Source organism: Juglans microcarpa x Juglans regia, chromosome 4S (assembly GCF_004785595.1).
Source record: "Juglans microcarpa x Juglans regia isolate MS1-56 chromosome 4S, Jm3101_v1.0, whole genome shotgun sequence".
In the NCBI taxonomy this organism is placed as follows: Eukaryota; Viridiplantae; Streptophyta; class Magnoliopsida; order Fagales; family Juglandaceae; genus Juglans; species Juglans microcarpa x Juglans regia.
Genome location: NC_054601.1, coordinates 21,411,474 through 21,432,509, shown reverse-complemented (window position 1 = coordinate 21,432,509; position 21,036 = coordinate 21,411,474). Strand labels below are relative to the sequence as shown.

Sequence of the window (21,036 nt, the reverse complement as noted above, 5' to 3'; positions counted from 1 at the left end):
TTCGACCTCATAAAACTGTCAGCAAAATGTATTTTGAGATAAAAATTACAAATTCGTCAAAAAATATATCTTTTGTAACAAATTTAAGCTGGATCATTTGATCGTGCTCGAATGGATTTTTATTTACTTGGACGATTTAAATTTGTCTTGGAAATCCGTTCGAACGACATAAATAACGGTCGAACAATGATGAACTGTTCGAACGGGTATTTTATTGCCGGTCGATCGATACCACTTTGTTGGATTAAATACACATGAAGAAATATTTGAACAAAAAAATTGATGATCGAACGTAAATAGTAAATTGCTTGTTTGAACGATGTATAATTTTTTACCGTTTGAACTCTAACTTGAGATGTTCAAAAGGTTGTCCGATCTATATATGTTTTCGAACGTTTGATGAGAGTTCGATCGATTATTATTTTTTTGGACAATATTTAAAATCAAATAAATATTTATATTTTAAAAATACATTACAAATTGTTTAATATAAATAAAACTAATCTAATAAGTCTGAACTAAATAAATAAAATATTACTAAATAAAATATTGTTTATGTAAAAACTTTTTTAATGAAATTGAATTGTTTGGAGGTCTAAATTATTGCATAAGCATTTGCATTTGAAGCTGCATATGTCTTTGTTCTTGTTTTTGGAGTTGCATCTCTCTTTGTTGATCTTTTTGTTGTTTTATGCGTATCTCCATGCCTGCTTGTTTCGTCAATTGAGCCTTTAACTCCTACTGTTTTGCCATCAATTTTTCGATCTTAGAATTTGTATTCTATAACGCAATGGCAGTAGTGTTGATGTTGCTGAAGAGACTGAAGGTTTTACACAGTGATCCAAACCCTCCAAGTAATCCAAACATTGATCTAGAATTTGTGTAAAAATTTTAACATGATGAATTATGATCTGATGCAGTTTCAACATAAAGGGCAACCAATTTATCCTACACAGAAGATATAAATTTAATATTGACACAATAGTTTAGATATGGTTAATTAAAAAAAATTATAATACTTACATAATTCTCACTAGCATCGGGATGAGTCTATTCTCCATTATTATTAGTATGTGATGCAACATATAATTTTGTCAGATTATAATTCGTGTTTTGACTCTTTTTACAAGAGATATTATTAAATTATAAAGTTTATATTAACAATGTATTTAGTATGTCACATAATTGGTGCCTGCATGATGATGAATCTTTAACTTCGATCTACTCATTTTTTTTTATAGAATTTCATTCCTGCATAGAAGTTGTAAAATTAGTAAGTAAAAATTACAAATATGACATAAAGAATTCATTTAATTTAACCTTATATGATAAATTCTTAAACATGCCGCAAAGTTTTTCCCATTCTTCAAGTCAAACATCCTGAAAAGGATGCTAGCGTGCATCTTCCTTGTTCTCGTACTTATTGTAATGCTCGTGACATCTCGCTTTATATTTGCGAAATGCATTACACAAGATTTAGTTTGAAGTCATCTTTGAAAAAGCATATACACAAAGATATTATCATTTAGAATATTAAATAATATCAATAAAAATTTATTATTTAAACATTACGTACCAAACAACGTTTCTTTATAAACTCTTTAACATCTTGCGGGATTTTATGCCATGAAACTCGTAGACAAAGGTGCATAAGTCCGTGTAAGAGCATCCACATGCGATGCAAGCCAAGTTGCTTGTTGTCCCTGGCCTCTGGTATGTTCGTCACGAATGTTAATTTTAATCTTATCTACTTTACGATATTTTTCCAATGTCACGCCTCTAGTAGTGCCTCGTCCTTGACGAGATTGTACTGTTATCTCTATAAAATAATATTAATTATTTACCTTGTATCAATTGTCATATATCTTAATTAAAAAAAATGAGTACTAGCTATTTACCTTGTTCCTTAGAGTCAGTCTGTAATGGTGAGTCAAACGGAGAGCTAGGAACAGGCAGAGATGGGATGCGAACTTCCTTCCTCTTTTGTGGCATAATTGCGAGATACTGTATAATGTGAACACAAAATCAATCAACAGTTTCATCTATAGATTCGCTCTCATCATCTGTAGATATTTCAGATGAGTCAATATTTTGATCAACTGTCACCTCAACTACTTCAGTCTCAATATCTTCCCTATGTAATGGGATTATTTCACACTGGTTCAAATCAACAAATAAGTTAAAGGTAGGCTGACTCTCTTGGTATGCTTCTTGAGTAGAGGGATCATCTTTTTCTTCATATTGTCCCTTGGCCTCAAGGATAACATCATAAATATTTCTAGGAAAAAGCTTTTGTACTACTTGCCATTGATTTCCTAACTTAGGATCATCTAAATAGAATACTTGAGATGCTTGAGAAGCTAAAATAAAAGGATCATCTTTATACTATTTTTTTTATGTATTAATACTCAGAAAATATTCATGCTGACATTTTCCCATTCGAGGATTGCTTAAATCTCACCAATCACACTTAAATATATAAACTACAAGCTCCCCCACATATTTCATTCAATTATATTTATGATAACTCCATAGAAATCAACATTATCTCCATCATAACTCCCTTCGACAAGGACACCACTATTTTGTGTTTTTCAATAAAGTTTTCGATCAATTGTTTGATACCTACTTCCTCGAGAAATACATGTAGAATATCGAGCAGCGCATCTCAAGGGGCCTCACGCCAATGCATATTGTTCGTCTAATATATCATTCGGATTACTCGCATGCATTTGTATAACCTACATATTAAATAAAGTATAAACATTCAATCGTTAATAATCCTCTATTTAAAATATGTTAGTGCAAAATTGCATATGTATTAATGTTATTACCCGTTGTTCGAACCATTTCGGGAACTCTTGTTCATGTCTCTGGTCTATATCATTTACTCCCAATTCTTTTAGCACCTACATCAAATACTCTTCCTCCCAAGTGAAGGTATGCATTTTTAAAGTTATTTTTATTGTTTATCTTATGATTTTATGGTTTTATTCGTTTTCTCTAGAAAAATTATATTTTTTCATCAATAATTACCGTAGAACACCACAAATCCACCGTAGGATGTTTAGAAATGAAGAGTAGTATGTGCTTTGTCGAAGAAACCACGGAATCAATGCATTTTTTAGTGTTTTCATAGCTGCTGAGTTGACTCGGCCATAGCCGAGCTCGATCTGGTTTCTGTTCGAACGCGTTCAAATGATTTAACCTTGACGTTTGAACAGTTTTAAAATGTTCATACGGTTTGCTATGTCTGTTCGACCATATATTTTATCGTTTGAACGCTTTATATCTTTGTATTAGCTTATTAAATTGTTTTCATTGTTTCATTGAATTGTTCTTATCAATTAATTTATTAAATTGTTATTAGTATATAATTTTGTAAATCTTTTCGTCGTAATTAGATTTTATCACTAATGTTGAATATATATTTTATTTTTAAAATTTTAGTTTCATAATAATGTCTTATAGAGGCCGTAAACGTGGTAGATCAGGGGAACCTTCCATCCAAAAAGTTCGAGAGCGGATTGTTTTACTTGAGCGACAGCTAAAACTGTTTGATTTTGTGGCTCTTATATGGGAGGGTCATTCCCTCCCATCGGTATTCAATGATCGTGGTTGGGCACCAATCTTAGATTAGCAAGAAGAAGGAATGGAGCTCATTTCCTACATTAAGATCGTTACTAAGTTCTATAAAGAGCTCGGTAGTACCAGCCAAGACGATGGAGAGACATACAGGATCTATGTCCGAGGAGTTCCTGTTATATTTTCAGCGGACTGACTCGCTGCATATCTACAGATTCCTGGGCATCTTGATGCCTATCCGAACCTGCCGCCTAGAGAGTCTGATCCTTTAGGTGATGTAGAGATGTCTCAGGACGAGGGACCAGTTTACACAGATGAGATTGACACACTTGTTGATCATGAGGTTAGAGACTTGATTGTTGGTTCAGATGCTCCTGTGTACGATGGGACGAAGAGTATTAGGCAGACAGATTTATCTTCTTTCTTCAAGATCATGAATTTGATCATCGCCAACAATATTGACCTTCGACAGCACAAGACAGAGGTCGGCATGGATCGAGAAAGATTTATGATACGGGTCGCTCATGGCATTACAATCGACCTCGTGGATTATATATTTGAGAGGATCCGGTCCGAGACTCGGTTCATTACGACAGATATACTGTCGTTTAGGATCCTCATCACTCGATTTTTGCTACATGTCGGGGTCGTGCCAGAACCTACCGAGCATTCTAGGGAGCCGATGGACCGATCAACAGCACCACCCTGTCACAGGACACTCGAGATTTTGTTTTCATGGAGTTGTTCTTGACATGGCTGATATTCAAAGAGATGCACAGCCAGGAGATACTGGAGTATCGGCTGGTGAGACATCTACACAGGCCGAGGCATCACATACATCTACTCGTGTGCAGATGGCCGACATACTGCGTGCTGAGATCGGCGTACACACATCAGTAGTGATTGATGCAGTGCATACTACAATGTCTAAGTTGCATACAGAGATTATGGCTACCGTCTCTAGTTTACGTACAGAGGTTAATGAGTTACGTACAGAGATTAATGCCAATAATGCAACTCAGGTCACGCTCAATACTCGATTGGCACAGGTAGAGAGACAATTAGCTGCAGTCAAGGATGTGTAAAGACCTCGCATCACAGTAGTTTCTATTTTTTTCTATTATTGTTATGGACAATATATATGGTGTTTTGATAATTTGCTTTAGTTGTAAATTAAATATTTTGTCGTTTTTGGAGTAATTATTGATTTATATTATGTGGTGTATGGTTGATAATATTTATTTAACTAAAAATCTTATTTAATAGAAAAGAAATCATTAAAATATTTTTAAATTAATTACATAAAATTAATTAATGAATTTGTATATATGATATATATTTTTTATATTTTGAGTTTCATACCGAGATTAATATTATACCTTCGAATGTATAAATGTGGTGCTTGAATATGTTCTAAGTAAATATATTTCATTCGAACGGTTTAGAAACCTTCCCGCCAGGATTTGCCACCAAATATTTTTCGTTTGAACGGTTATGAACTCTCCCTGCCATAGTAAATGACTTCCCTGTCAGGATTTTACTGTTCGAAAGTATTTTTTTCGCGTTCGAACGGAAAAATTTTTTTAAGATGGTTTAATTACTCACATAAAATATTGTTCGAACAATTATTTTACTCGAATGATTTTATAAAGTCATCAATTGTTGTAGTGGGTGCACATACATGGGATAAGGTAGATCCTCCTTGTGACGTCCCGACTCCCACGTACCGAAACGTGGGGATCGTGACGTCGGAATGATGACAACACGAGTCACGTATCCCAACGATAAGTGTTCAAGAGTGTGCAACATACAAGAAGTGCACAACAAAAGTCACAGCTGTTAATTAAAAGTTAGCCAACTAAGTACCAAAAATTTAAATACAGATATCCAAAATAAATTGCCTTTAAAAAGTTCTACAGTTTTCTAAGATAAATATAATGCAAACCAAATATATAGCCAAAAAGTGGGAGACAAATCCCAATACACGAGCAAGTGATCCCAAATCACTTCTCCGGCGGAGTCGAATCCTTAGGCTCTTCGTCCTCATTTGCATCAAAATCTACGATACCATAAAACGGTACCGCAAGGTGTCGAATACCGTGAAATTATAAATCTCAACAAGTAATTAACCAAGCAACCCAAGAGATAAAACTATATTAATGTAGCCAAATAACATGAGTACATGACAAAACACAAATGTGACCCAAAACCTCATTTTTTCCGAAAAAGATTATTTTTCAACGCGCACCAAACACCCCATTTGACCAAAAACATGTCATGAATAATATCCATCATTTTTCTTGAAAATATTGTCGTAACCATTAAATCATAAACCGATAACATAATCATTTATCGAACATTGTAGGCGGGAATCACAGGCGATACTCTACCACCATCCCTACCGCATGCACCGTAGGCTGGAATTGCAGGCAAGACTATACCACCATTCCTACAGTCTCTTTTTCTTTCTCTCAAATCAATCAATCCAATTATTTCAAACATACTCAAAATCATGAGAAAATGAAAATCCAGTATTTCAAGTATACACATGAACATGTATGCAATTATGCGAAAATCTAGTTTTCATTTAAAGACATGAACATGCATGTAAATGCATTGTATATGACACAACATAAATATTCATTAGCCAACAAAATCCAACGTAATCAAATCACACAACAACTCCATCCTCCAATCCAACCGACCCCCTTACTCCTCGGACTCAGTTCGGCATAACCAACCAGTTCACAGCAAATATGGGTTAGTGCAAAAATACTTTTAAATCTCAAAAGTTCTTTGAAAAAATACTTACAGTGCTATAATATAATTTTTGAATGATCACGGAGGTGCTAGAAGTGGCGACACAACAACGTAACAGTGCAAAATGTACTATGGCCATGGGTCTCAAAATGGTAGATTTTGAATGGAGACAAATCAAGGCTTGAGATTACAAGGGAAGGGCTTAGGGATGATGGTGAAGCTAATGGTGGTGGTTGACCGTGGGTGGCGGCATAAAGGGCGGTTGAAGTCCAAAAAACCCAAAACAGAAATGAAGTTTGATGGGCTAGCTTTACCGGTGGTGGATCGAAGCTGAGGATGAATGGGTTAGGTAGCTGGAGAGTAGCCGGTGATGTGGTGAAAAGGTGGTGGCCAATGGCGGCGCGACAGCCGCACTCCAGTTCAAAGAGTGCCGCGGCTTGAAGCCGTGCATGGGGGCTCATGGCGGTGCTAGAGGAGCTGGAAATTGGGAGGTAGGGTTGCCGGCCGGTAGGGATATGAATGGGAGGGGTGGTGACGGAAGTGGGTGGCGCACAGCGGCGCAGGGGAGGACGACGCAAGGACTGGGGGAGAGAAGGAGGAGTCATGCGCGGGAGAGAGAGAGAGAGAGAGAGAGAGAGAGAGGAGAAAAGAAAATGAAGGAAAAAGAAAAGAGAAGAAGAAAAGGAAAAAGGAAAAAGAAAAAGTGAATGAAAGAAATGAGGTTCAATCCTCACATCTTTGGTCTCAAAAATGATTCAATGAAAAAGATTTCAAAACAACAAGTTAAATAAAATAATTTAAATATAATGATTAAATAAAAATAAAATAATTAAATCTAACAATAAACTAATTTAAAATAAAGAGAAATTTAAATAATGAATAATAATTAATAACAAGAAAACATATTGAATTAACAATTAAAAATCTTAAAATAATATCATGTAAATTATCTAAAATTTAAAACAAAGAAGCCCATAATCTTAATTAATTAAAAAAATTTACTTACTTAAATTACACGTAAATATGGGATATCACACTCCCAATAAGTTGATCCACCGTAGAACAATGAAAATATGGAGGGCAAGCCTTAGGCGACATCTGGGAAGCCAATATTCCTGATCGATCTGATCCGATCTGTTTTTCTGAAATATATAATCCTTAGAACGTAGATGGGATCGAGTACTCGGCCGTGTCATGACTTTCTGAAATTATATACATACACGTATATTTTTCTTATATATATGTATATGTTCATCTTAATGATAATCGTGCATGATTTTATTTAATATAGTTTGTATAAAACAAAGATTATAGTACTATTATAATTTTAAAATAGTATTCAAGTAAACAGTAAAATCAAAGGAAAATGATATACTTATAATTTTATAATTATATGCGTTGTCAGCTATATATACTGAAGATTATAAGGAAATTGATAAAATAAGTCTCAGCATAATGAAAATATCTTAAATATGTAAAAAGATAAAAAGAAAAATTAAAGAAAAGATGCTATTTGTACTTATAATTTTATGTATTAATGTGATATATTGAAAATTATAAGAAAATTAATAAAATAAATCTTATACGTAGATAATATAGATAATGAAAATATCTTAAATATGTAAAAAAATAAAAAATAATTATAGTATTATAATATGATATAACATTTAATCTTTTTTTTTAAATCACTAGTAATGCATATATAAACTATGAAAATGTATTTATATTAAAAAAGATAAACGATATTTTTAGTTTAAATTGAGTATATATGATATTCATGTAGAAAAAATTAATCCATTGCACATTTGTTTTTTAAAAAATGAATAAATGTGAGATCTATACAAAAAAAATTAATCTTTTAATAACAGACTTTGTTGATGACTACCACACCATGGGCTAGCCCATTATACACCCATAGGCCTTATTTGGATAGTGAGATGAGATGATTTGTAAATAATAGTGAAATTGTTTGTGTAGTAGTAAAAAATTATTTGAGTTAATATATTTTATGTGATTTTGGAAAATGAGATAATTGAATAAAAATATTATAAAATTAAAATATTATTAGAATATAATTTTTGTTCTAATATTAAAAAAAATTGAATTATATTTTTTTTTTTATTGGAAGTTCGGAAAAATTGTAATAATTAGATGAAAAAGTTAAAATTTTGAAATTGAAAACTATTTGTATTTGTAATGTTTAGATATTGAGTTAAGATAAGATAAATGAGAAAGATGTTGCTATCCAAACCAGGCATTAGTCAAGTACAAGGATCAAGGTCTTATGCACGATCACTATATCTTTTCTTTTTCTTTTATCTAATCCTATGTAGAAAGAGGGGATGGTACGTGGCGCGGTACTTGATCATTTGGTCAAGTAGACGTGTACGTAAGTCAACATACATAGCTCGTGTTCTGTGGAGTTAGAACTATGGATGATAATATGTGACACGACCTAAACTCAACACGAACACGATGCGAAATTAGCAAAGTATATATAAGTTTTGATGTTAACGGGTTCAGATCAAAATGAGTGACCCATTAAGACACAATATATAAACGGGTCATTAACTAGTCAACCCATTTAACACGAAATCAATCCGTTATGATACGTTTAGATTTTTACTCACAATCACAATTTTATTATTGTTGGATTGAAATATTGATATTTTTCAATATGCTTATGTTTTTATTGTTAGGATTGTAGTTCAGAACCTCTACTTATATTTGTTAATATTGAGATTGTAATATTAATTTTATTATAAATTAAAATCTGAAAAATATTGATATGTTTTTGTTTTTGATGTTAACGGGTTCAGATCAAAATGGGTGACCCATTAAGACACAATATATAAACGGGTCATTAACTAGTCAACCCATTTAACACGAAATCAATCCGTTATGATACGTTTAGATTTTTACTCACAATCACAATTTTATTATTGTTGGATTGAAATATTGATATTTTTCAATATGCTTATGTTTTTATTGTTAGGATTGTAGTTCAGAACCTCTACTTATATTTGTTAATATTGAGATTGTAATATTGATTTTATTATAAATTAAAATCTGAAAAATATTGATATGTTTTTGTTAGTGGGTAGTCTAATTGTTCTTTTTAGATATTGTGGCTACTAACTAATACAGATTTTAATTTTTATATGAAATTATGTTAATAAGGCCAAATGGGTTATGCGGATTAATTCAACCCATTTACATGAAATGGATTGAAATAAGTCATGTCACGTTGATTAATTTCTAATTAATTATTAGAGGGTTCAAAATGGGTGACACGACACAATCCATTATTTAAATGGGTCATGTTAGGGTTTAAAGATTTGACACGTTTAACTTAATGGATTAAGTTCAGATTGAACCATATAGTCGAGTATCCATGACTTGACACGACTCACAAACACAAATTGCTAGCCATAATTAGAACCCATAAATAAGTAGAATGAAACGAAATAAATAATGGCGAGCCTAGAACGACGAATATGGCTCAAAATCTTTACTTTATCGTTACTCACTTCCCTCCTGTCTGTTTAGAGCATCCACATCCGGCTCCCCAAACCACAATCAACTAATTCACAGTAAAAATGAGTTAGTGCAAAAATACACTTAAATCACAAAAGTTCTTTGAGAAAATACTTACAGTGCTATAATATAATTTTTGAAGGATCACGGAGGTACTAGAAGTGGCGGCACAATAACGTAACAGTGCAAAATGCACTATGGCCGTGGGTCTCAAAATGCTAGATTTTGAACGGAGACAAACGAAAACTTGAGATTACTAGGGAAGGGTTTAGGGATGTTGTAAAACTAATGGTGGTGGTGGTTGGCCGTGGGTGGCGGCGTAGAGGGCGGTTGAAGTCCAAAAAGTTCAAAATGGAAATGGAGTTGGATGGACTTCACCGGTGGCAGATCGGAGTTGAGGATGGGTGGATTAGGTAGCTAGGAATAGCCGGTGATGTGGTGAAGTGGTGGTGGCCAATGGCGGCGCGACGATGGTGTGCGAGCTCAAGGAGTGTCGCGGCTTGAAGCAGTGCGTGGGGGCTCACGGCGGCACAAGAGGAGCTGGAAACTGGAGGGTGGGGTCACCGGCCGGTGGGTAGACGGTTGGGAGGGGCAATGATGGAAATGGGTGGCGCACAACAGCGCTGTGAGGGAAAGAAATGAGGTACAATCTTCACATCTTGGGTTACAAAAATGATCCAACGAAAAAGATTTAAAAACAGCAAGTCAAATAAAATAATTTAATCGTAGTGATTAAATGAAAATAAAATAATTAAATCCAACAATAAATTAATTTAAAATAAAGAGCAATTTAAATGCATAACAATTATTCAGAAAGCATATCAAAATAATTTTCACAAATTAAAAATCATAAAAAATAAACCAATGAAAAATCCGATAAACTTAAAACAAGAGAACAAATATTTAAATTAATAAAAATAACCCTTCAATTAAAATATACTAAAATACGGGGTGTCACATCCTCCCCCCTTAAATAAAATTTCGTCATCGAAATCGACAAGGTCAAACATTAAAACTAGGACAGGAATAAGATTCGACTAAGAGCAGACTTAAGAAACATACGTCAGGGTCAATCAAACAAATACGAATATTGCTCCCTCATGTCGGCTTCTCTCTCCCAAGAGAAATCTTGAGCTAACGGATCACCCCATAACCCTTTCACCAAAGCTATCATCTTGGACCTTAACTTTTGCTCTTTCTAATCCACAATTTGCGTCAGGACAACTTCATAAATAAGATTAGGCTGAAGTTGAATGCGTTCAGGGTCAACAAAACGTGGTTCTTGCTATCCAAAACTCTTCTTCAATAACGACACATGGAACACATCATGAACTTTCCCAAAATAGTCCGGCAATGCATCTCTATAAGCAACAAGCCCAACCTTCTCTACAATCTGAAAAGGGTCAACATACCTCGGACTAAGCTTTCCCTTCTTACTAAAGCGCTTAACGCCTTTCATAGGAGAGATTTTGAGGTAAACCTAATCACCTTCCTCAAAGGATAAGTCTCTTCTCCTCGTATCTACATAACTCTTTTTACGACTTTGTGCTTCCGCCATTTTAGTCCTTATAACCCAAACTTGATCTTTCATTTCTTGAATTATCTCAGGCCCAATTAATTTACACTCGCCAACTTCATCCCAACACAAAAGTGATCTACAGTTCCTTCCATACAAAGCTTCATATGGGGCCATCTGAATTGAGGCATGAAAACTGTTATTATAAGCAAATTCTATTAGCGGTGGATGATTTTCCCGATTCTCCTGAAATTCCATGATACAAGCCTGCAACATATCCTCAAGAGTTTGAATAGTGCACTCTGATTGAGCGTCAGTTTGAGGGTAATATGCAGTATTAAACTTCAACTTAGTGCCTAAAACTGCCTGCAAACTTTTCTAAAAATAGGACGTGAACCAACACTAGGTACTCCGTCCAAATGCACTATCTCTTTGACATACAACCGAGTCAACTTTCCCAAAGAGTCGATATTATTGATAGGTAAGAAATGAGCACACTTGGCCAACCGATCAACAATCACCTAAACCAAGTTCTTTCCACTAGGAGTCCTCGAAAAACCCAATAATTAATAGCTCCACTCGATAATCTATACTAACATCAATCGACTCCTACGGTATAACTTCCAAACCTTTGTTGTATACTACATTTAGGTAACCTAATGGTCACTTCCAAAATTAACCATCAATAACATAATTGGTACAACTGAGTGATTAATTTCCAACTACAAGTATTGTCTCAAAAATTCAGGTAACCACTAATTCTGCAAAATCAGCACAAAATTTGAACTCCTAATTATCACGCTCCTGCTGCGCACTTTGATAATTTGACACATGCATAAAATTTGTCCTCCTAAAAAAGAAGACACCATCGAGTACAAGGTGGCTTCATACCTACTAACCAGAAAACTCTTACTACATTTTGGTAGAAAATATTCTCTTTTCTAAAAATCATGAGTTATCACTCATATTCCTCAATTAACTCTCGCTACTTTGATCAAAATCAATATTCCACAAAATACATCCATTATCAAAGACAAAAAACCAATATCAATCAACCTCAGTATCCCAAATTGAAAACAAGTAACATCACCCCAAAATATACTTGTCTCATCTAATATAAGGAACATACCCTAAAAGGCTCGAATCCAACCCAGCCAACCAATAAGAATGCCTATAAGCTTTTACCCGACAACCTAAACCCAAAAGCTCGTCTCTTTAATTCTGAATATCATCTAATTTAGCAGTGACTAAACTCACTATGAACCACTATTGACTTCACCAAGATATTATCAAAACCTTCTTTGTAACTCGCCTACCTACTTCTACTCCTATAAGCTAGTATTTGGACGACTAGTTCCTTCAATAGCACATCACTATTAAACCTCAAGGCAAGCTATACTGCTCAAATCTTCAATCCACCAAAAGCCATTGCAAAGCACCCATGGATCCTAATGCTTTATTAACTCACATACTTGATCATATTATCCACCGCTGACGTCTAAGCTTCGACTTCCAAGATCTTATCATACACCATACATGATGATCCATCAATCTCTCTTCAAGTTAAATAACAATGTCCTTAATTCAACCAACTGGACGCTCAATCTCCAAAGGAAAGTATAGCCTCAAAATTTAAATTCCTAGGTAACCTCAAGTCACTATTAATTTCTGTAGATAATCACAACATTTGTTGCCAACCATCATTCCATTGAGTAACCCACTTCGACTGCACACTTCAATCGACTCACCAACAAAACTCCAAGTCAAAATCTCTTGAATTTAATACTATTGTGTCGACTCCTCTTCAACACCTACCAAAGCCACTTCCTCCAAACCAAAATGAGACTAGGACCTGTACTCTCTGAAATCTATATACACTCACAACTATTACGCATCGATCTCACGCACCCTTAGCCAAAACCAAAAAGCCTCCAAACATGCAAGTGGTCCGTCATTGCCATTTCCATGATCTAAACTTAGATTCTCGAAATCAACAACAATTATTTCCTAAATCTGCACCATATATTATCCTTAAAATTGATATGGATCAAATCCTAAACCTGCCACTACAACGTCGAGTTAAAAAAAAATCATTTTCTAAACTAGATCGATATCTTCAATCCTTAGAAAATACATGAACTTGATCATTACCTTCCATCTCCAAAGAAATATTCTCCTTGAAAGTTCCTATATCAATAGCTCAACCCTGAACCCCATTTTAATGGTTACAGCCTAATCAGTCTCCAAAATAACTCATGCTAGTAAACCAAGCCTGTGGAACTAAAAACTCCAATTTCATTATAAATCAGTTCATCAAGTCTACAATTCTAAAATCTTAAACTATAATAGAATCACTTTCCGAAATATGTAAAATCGATGAACTTATATCCAATAATAAAACAATTGCCTTAAAAAAAACTTATAGTTTCTAAAGCCCCAAATGATACCAAATTGCTTATCCAACTCGACAAAATCTAAAATTTCTAATTTAAGTAATCCCTCAAATGCTTGTTGAACCTAACACCTTAAATCCCATAAACTTATTTCCTAAAAACTAAGGGGCCTCAAACCTTAGATGAACTTCTTATAAATCTAACTTTGAAGTTCGTTGAACTTACAACCTCCTACTTCATAGACTCATTACATAAATTCTACGGAACCTAAGACCTCAATTATCCTAAGCGATTTGAAGCTATTCCCCTTCTCAGTTGTGACCTGAGTTCCTACTCCATAAAGTTCACCCAGACCATGTCGTTCGAGCCTCGATATTGAAAACAAATCAATCGCCAAGAGTTCAGGCCTACTACACTAAATGTTCATGCCTAACAATGGCATTCACGGTCGTACCATCTTCCTACCATAGCATAACCCTTAACCCACTTTTCAACTCCGAACAAAATAGACAAAATAAAACAAAAAAAACAAAACAAAATAAAATAAAACAACATACAACAAAATGAATAAAATAAATGAAGCAATACACAATAAAATAATTAAAACAAATAAAATAACCTACCATAAAAATAAAACAAATTAAATAAAATAACATACAAAAAAAAATAAACAAACAAAGTAGTATACAATAAAATAAATAAAACCAATAAAAACAACATTAAATTAAATAATTTCAATTTATAACTGTTAAAAAAATATTCTAAGACTTCACCTACGGGACATATGGTTTTACTTAGAGCTGAACTGCTCTGATATCACCTATGGCGCCCCCGACCCCCATGTACGGAAACTTGGGAATCGAGACGCCCGAATGATGACAATACAGTCACGCATCCCAACGATAGTACCAAGTGTATATACATGCAACAGTATACAAAAACAAGTGTGTATATTGATGAAGATTAGTTGCATGTTATAAGCTTTTTATGAAATTTTTACTTAGATCCAAAAAGTTAAAAATGGGAAGGTTGAAAACAGATTATGTTTTGTGTAAATTTGAATATTTTGATAAGAAAGCATGCTACAACGACATTTATATTTTTACATGGTGATCCTAAGACTTTTATTAACATATTAGGATGTATTTTAAGGATTTTTGGTGGTTTACTTTAAAGATATAATTTTTTATGCATGAAGAGGTTCGGTTAGGTCATGTATTTGAGGTTTTCAGGTAGATTGATGTTTTGATTTAATTTTGGCGTTATGATCTTGAGTTTAATGCTTGGACCTATTCTAGGACATGATTTTTAACCGAATAATGATAGGGTTACTACCCTACTACTACTCATTTATTACTCTTTTTATATTTGATTTTTTTTATTTTTTTTATTTAACTTAATGATTAAGGAAGTGAGTATTAGTAAAGTTATATATTTTTTTAATTTTTTCTTAATGATTAAGGATGTTAAAAAAATACTTAAAAGAAAATGATAAAAAAATAAAAAAACTTAAAATACACTTGGGTAGTATATGGGTAATAATAAGGTAGTAAGTCTATTACTGCCCTTTTTAACCATATGATGTTGTTAATTTGTGACTTATGTCATGCTATGTTTCGGATCAAAGGGTTTGATCAAGACTGATTCCTATAAAACCAAACCATATAGGAATCGGAGTGTTAAGACCGAATGCTTCAAGATAGATTTTTGTTATCTTTGAGGTTTTTACATGATAACTAAAAGCATGTTAGTTCTTAGGAGTATGCTATGAATGTATTGAAAGTATGTTATTGAACTTTTTGAGTTCCTTAAGTTGTTTTGAAATGAGATAAAACCTTAAAAATTAAGGGTTGTGCTTAAGGTTTAAAGATTTGAAGTTTTGTATTAAACAGTTGTGATTTTCTGAGGTGTTTTTTGTTATCTTTTTAGTAAGATATTTGATCATAGGATATGATTTTACATGCTGCAATATTTCGGTTTAAACATGAGAAATGATATTTGATAAAATTGCAACAAATATCAAGGGATTTGGCCTAAATATGTTTTGTCCTTGTCATGACTCACCTAGTTGTGATGTGTTTTAATTTTTTCTAATTAGATATTTGGTTTTAGGTTAAAATTTACATGAGCAATGTAAATTTTGGTGAGTTTTGGAGTTAGGATGTGAAATCTTTAAATTAGGGGTAAAATACTTATTTTTCCACAAGTGGAGAGATAAAATGGTAATTATAGTCTAAGATAGTATTTTTATGTTTCTAAACTGTTAGTGATGAGTTTATGACATTTGGAAATTTCTACTTACAGTTTCTTGTATTTCACAATTTTTTATCCATCATACAACGATCATTGTAAGTTAGTTTTTAACTTACTGTCACATTACTATGTATGTGTGTCGGTAAGGGAACACTTGCATATGTTCTTATATTATTATATATGCCATGGTATGCCATGTCACTACATGTATGTTTGTTACATACTATATTTTATCACGTAATATTTATCTATTACACATATTCTGTCACGAAAGATTTATCTATTTCACACAATATCATGTCACGAAACCTTTGTTTGTTTCATGTTATGCCATGTCACGAAATGTTTGTCATGAAATGTATGTCTGTTTCATGTTATGTTATGCTACAACATGTTTGCCTATTTTATGTTGTGCCATGTCATGTAAGTGTCACGTTACATTACGTCACGTTATATGTCATTCCATTTCACGTCATATTATGTCTCGAGTTCGAAGTATGTCTCCAAAACAGTTTTTCAAATCTAGTCATGTTACGTCTATGTATAATCAAGTTATTGTTCAAGTCATTATTATTTTGAAACATCGTGGCAACCCCATGAGACAAGACTACACTATAATGAAAATCTCATGAGACAAGACAACATCATTAAGGTAACCCAATGAGACAAGAGTATCATTGTGGTAACCCCATGAGACAAGAATACAGTTCAGTTCATGTTATTTCAAGTTCAAGTTCATGTTCAATTTCACGTTAAGTTTATGTTCAGTTCATGTCAAGTTTCATGTTCAGTTTCAAACTCAGTTTCACGTCATGTTTCTTTCACATTCAGTTCAAGTTCGTGTTCAGTCTCAGTTCAAGTTCATGTTCAGTCTCAAGTACAAGTTCAAGTTCATGTTCAATTCAGCCCATGTTCAAGTTCATTTCATTTCAGTTCAAGTCATGTCAGTACATGTCATGTTATTTATCAAGTCACGTCTAGCTTATTTATGATCATGTTATGCATTCATGTTTTTACTGTCATGCATGCATCTCTAAACTATCAATTAAGTTCTTTGTTAACTTGGTGAGATTTGTACTGTGGTAGTCTTGACTACCATTTTCCTGCAGAGTCTTGACTACCATTTTCCCCTGCAGGACCAAGAGACACGGCAGATGATCGAATTAAGGTGATTGACTAGACAACGACGACACAATGAGGAGCTCATCGCTTCGATGTTCCATTTTATTGATAGTATTATGGCATCCTTGACTGAGATGCGTGAGCATGGATTAGCCTAATAGTTACCTTAATTTTACATTTACTTAAAAAGCTCTCTCTCTCTCCAGTACTCTTATGGTTACAGACCTTTTAGACGTATGATCTAACCTAAACATGTATTATGTTCAGTTTATGAAATATGTTTTAATGTCTTGGGATATAGCATTCTAGTACCTTATGTATTGCTCAAAGAAAAAAAAAATATTTGCTGCGAATATTGCATAATGTTTATATGCATACTAAGTGCATTACATCTTTAATTGTCACGAATTATGGCAGGTAACTTTGTATTGCATGTTCCAACGCTTTAAAATCTGCAAAATTCTAAGCGGAATCTGGGGCATCACAATGATAATATTTTGTTCACAATATTAAATTTAATATAAAATATACGTAATCATCTATATGTTTATTAAATATAGAGATAAAATAAATTAATATTTTCATATCTAATGGACCCAACGAGTGTGATTTTATTTCATAATAAAAAAAAGAACTTTTACTTTCTTAAAAAAAATACTAGTTTAAAGTGAAAGAATTATAAATACATAGAATGAGTTCAAAAAACTAATAGTTCTTGAGAAATATTAAGGTCTCGTTCGGTTACACAGATAAGATAAAAAATTTGTGAATAATAGTGAATTATTTGTGAATAATAGTGAAATGGTTTGAGTTAATATTTTTATGAAATTTTTAAAAATGAGAGGAAAACACTTGAATAAAATAATTATAATGTTAAAATAGATTTAGAATATAATTTTTTAAAATTTTTTTCTTGTTTTGAGATTTGAAAAAGTTGAATTATTTTTTGTGTTTTGTGTGAAATTTTAAAAAAGTTATAATGATTAAATTAAAATTTTAAAAATTAAAAACTTGAAATTAAAAAATATTTGTGTTTAAATAATATATATTTTGATGATGAGATGAAATCAAGCCTAAACTAAGCCTAGGTTAGCCGAAAGATGATTATTGATAAAAGAATGCAAAATGCTCCTATTTTTTCCAGATGAGAAAAGGTAGATGAAATACTTGGAGCCAATCGTCAAAGTACCAAGCTCTACGGCACTAAAGTAACCCTGCCCTGTAATTTGTAAACCAATAGTTGTATAAATGATTTTTTTTAATAATATGAAATTTAATGACTATTGAAACATTCAAGCTGAAGCAGCATCCCAGAAGTGTCGGCAACCGGCCGACATTGGTCGCCGACATTCAAGAAAAAATCTAACTTATATATATCGGTAGAACTGGTTATGTATATATATATGAACATACACGACGACAGAATTGTTACACGTGCCGCGTTTCAATTTGCTAAACGTGCCACGTTATTACTCATTGCCACGTTGAATTTTATTTTACCGAATATTGGATTTTGCTTTCCGTCAAAAGAGAACCGAAAGATCCGCATGATGGCTCTCCAAATGATGCTAATCAGGATAAGTTTTCATTATATATGAGTTAGAGATAATTTGCAAATAATAAAATAAAAGTTAAATTATTTATTATATTTTGTATAAAAATTTTAAAAAATTATTATAAAATTTTAAAAAAATTAAATTATTTATTATATTTTATATAAAAATTTTAAAAAATTATAATTATGAAATAAGATAGTTTGAGATTCGATTTCCAATCCTCCCCTGACGTGTTCGGCGACAAAACTTCATCTCAAACGGAAACTTCATCTCAGTTTACGAGTAGAAGACGTGTTCGAACGTAATAAACGTCTACTCATTGTCGGCGAGGAAACTTCATCTAAAACCGACGTGTTCGGATATTTTTCAGCTTCTATCACGGGATATTTTTCAGCTTCTATCACTTCCACGTAGCCATGAGTAATAACGTGGCACGTTTAGCAAATTGAAACGCGGCACGTGTAACAATTCTGTCGTCGTGTATGTTCATATATATACATAATCAGTTCCACCGATATATATTAGTCCAGAGTAATCCAAGGTACTCACTAATCCATTCTATATCCTTGCGAAGAACAGTCGCAGCTAGCAAGCTTATCTTTATACACTGTTTCGTTAAAATTCTCAGCCTTTGCTTGTGATTCTTTTCCGCTTGTTAACCTTGAAAATGGCACAATTCCAACACACATACGGAGCAGCCCAAAGTGACGCGTATGGCAACGTACCTAGCACAGACGATTACGGCAACGCTATCCGCAGAGACGAATACGGCAACGTTATGGGCACAGACGAATACGGCAAAGTTGTCCGCACAGACGAATCCGGCTACGTGATTCCTACGGATGACTATGGCAACCCAATCCGCCACAGCGGCACTATTTTCCAAGAGCAGCAGCACCGGCAGCACCGGCAGCGTCATGACCTTTCCGTAAGTACTCCTCTCAGTACTACATGATCAACATACTTTTCTTTGCTATCTTCTAAAACCTTATATATTGTTTTCACCTTTTGTTTTACCATATATCTATGTCTTTCTGTGAATTAATTTAATGTAATACAGACTGAGTACGATGGGCAAGGCCGCGGGAGAAGGAACAAGGTGGGAGAAGCAGCCCATAGCAGAGATGCATACGGCAACGTGATTCCTGCGTATGACTATGGGAACCCAATCCGCCACAGCGACACCACTCTCCAAGGTGTGCAGCAGCAGCAGCGTCATAACCTTTCCGCAAGCACAGACGAATACGGTAACGTTGTCCGCGCAGACGAATACGGCAACGTGATTCGTACGGATGAGTATGGCAACCCAATCCGCATTTCTGGAGGTGGACACATGGACCATCGAAGTGATACATCATATGCGACTGCGACGACTTATCCCACGACGGCCGGTTACGGTACTGGGGAACAGCCGCAGCATCGTCATCATAGGGGTCTGATAGAAACGATCAAAGATAAGCTTTCTGGTACTTCTTATGATCAGCATAACGAGTACTACTAGTTGTCGCATTTCTGGACGTACCTACGTGCGTAGGTGCGTGTGAAATGCTCCTTTGTAACTGGGGATCGGACTCTCATAATTAAGTTCCAGATCCGGTTCGTAAGAGGTTTGCTTAATTACAGGCTAAAGCACGTCTTTAATAAGAGATGCGTACGTGCATGCATATGCTGGGGTGTGTGTTGTATGAGCACACTCTTCTAGCATAATAAATATTAATACTGGCTTAATATATATTTATGCACGTAGTTTTTGGTTAATATGTCGCGCGTATATAACCATATAGACCTATCGGGCTTCAGCCAGCTTTCCTAATTAAGAGTTATTCTATGATACCCTAATTAATTATTTAATTCATGTCATAATCCTTTGTATTTGAAGTTTGAACTGGTGCACATACATGGGATAAAGGTAGATCCTCCCAATATGTTGATCCACCGTAGAACAATGAAAATATGGAGGGCATTCGACCTGCCTTAGGCGACATCTGGGAAGCCAATATTCCGGATCCATCTGATCCGATCTGTCTTTCTGGGATATATAATCTTAGAACGTAGATGCGATCGAGTACTCGGTCATGTCATGATTTTCTGAAAGAAGCTACAAAGTGATTAAAAGTAATTTTGTAAATTGATGCCTTAATGTGATATTTTAGATTATAAAGTTATTTTTATTGTAATGTAAATTTGATGATTTACATGGGATCATGTCAGTTTTGTTAGATTATTTTTATGTAATGTCCAACATGAAATTAAATATGTACGTATATTGTTCTTATATATGATATGTTCATCTTAATGATAATCATGCATGATA

General features: G+C 33.8%; 1 protein-coding gene across 12 annotated transcripts in view; it reads left to right on the top strand.

The window, feature by feature from the left end:
• The window catches only part of LOC121262318 (mesocentin-like), a 227,672-nt gene that overhangs the window by 141,236 nt on the left and 65,400 nt on the right, over nt 1–21,036 (top strand). For 9 of the 12 annotated variants that reach the window (XM_041164744.1, XM_041164742.1, XM_041164754.1 and 6 more), the window contains one exon: nt 19,783–20,480. In XM_041164744.1, the coding sequence (XP_041020678.1) occupies nt 19,783–20,223 (441 nt within the window). In that variant the 3' untranslated portion in view covers nt 20,224–20,480. Of the gene's footprint in view, nt 1–19,782; nt 20,481–21,036 lie in introns of those variants that run through there. The other 3 variants (XM_041164739.1, XM_041164738.1, XM_041164736.1) reach the window with 3 other exon arrangements.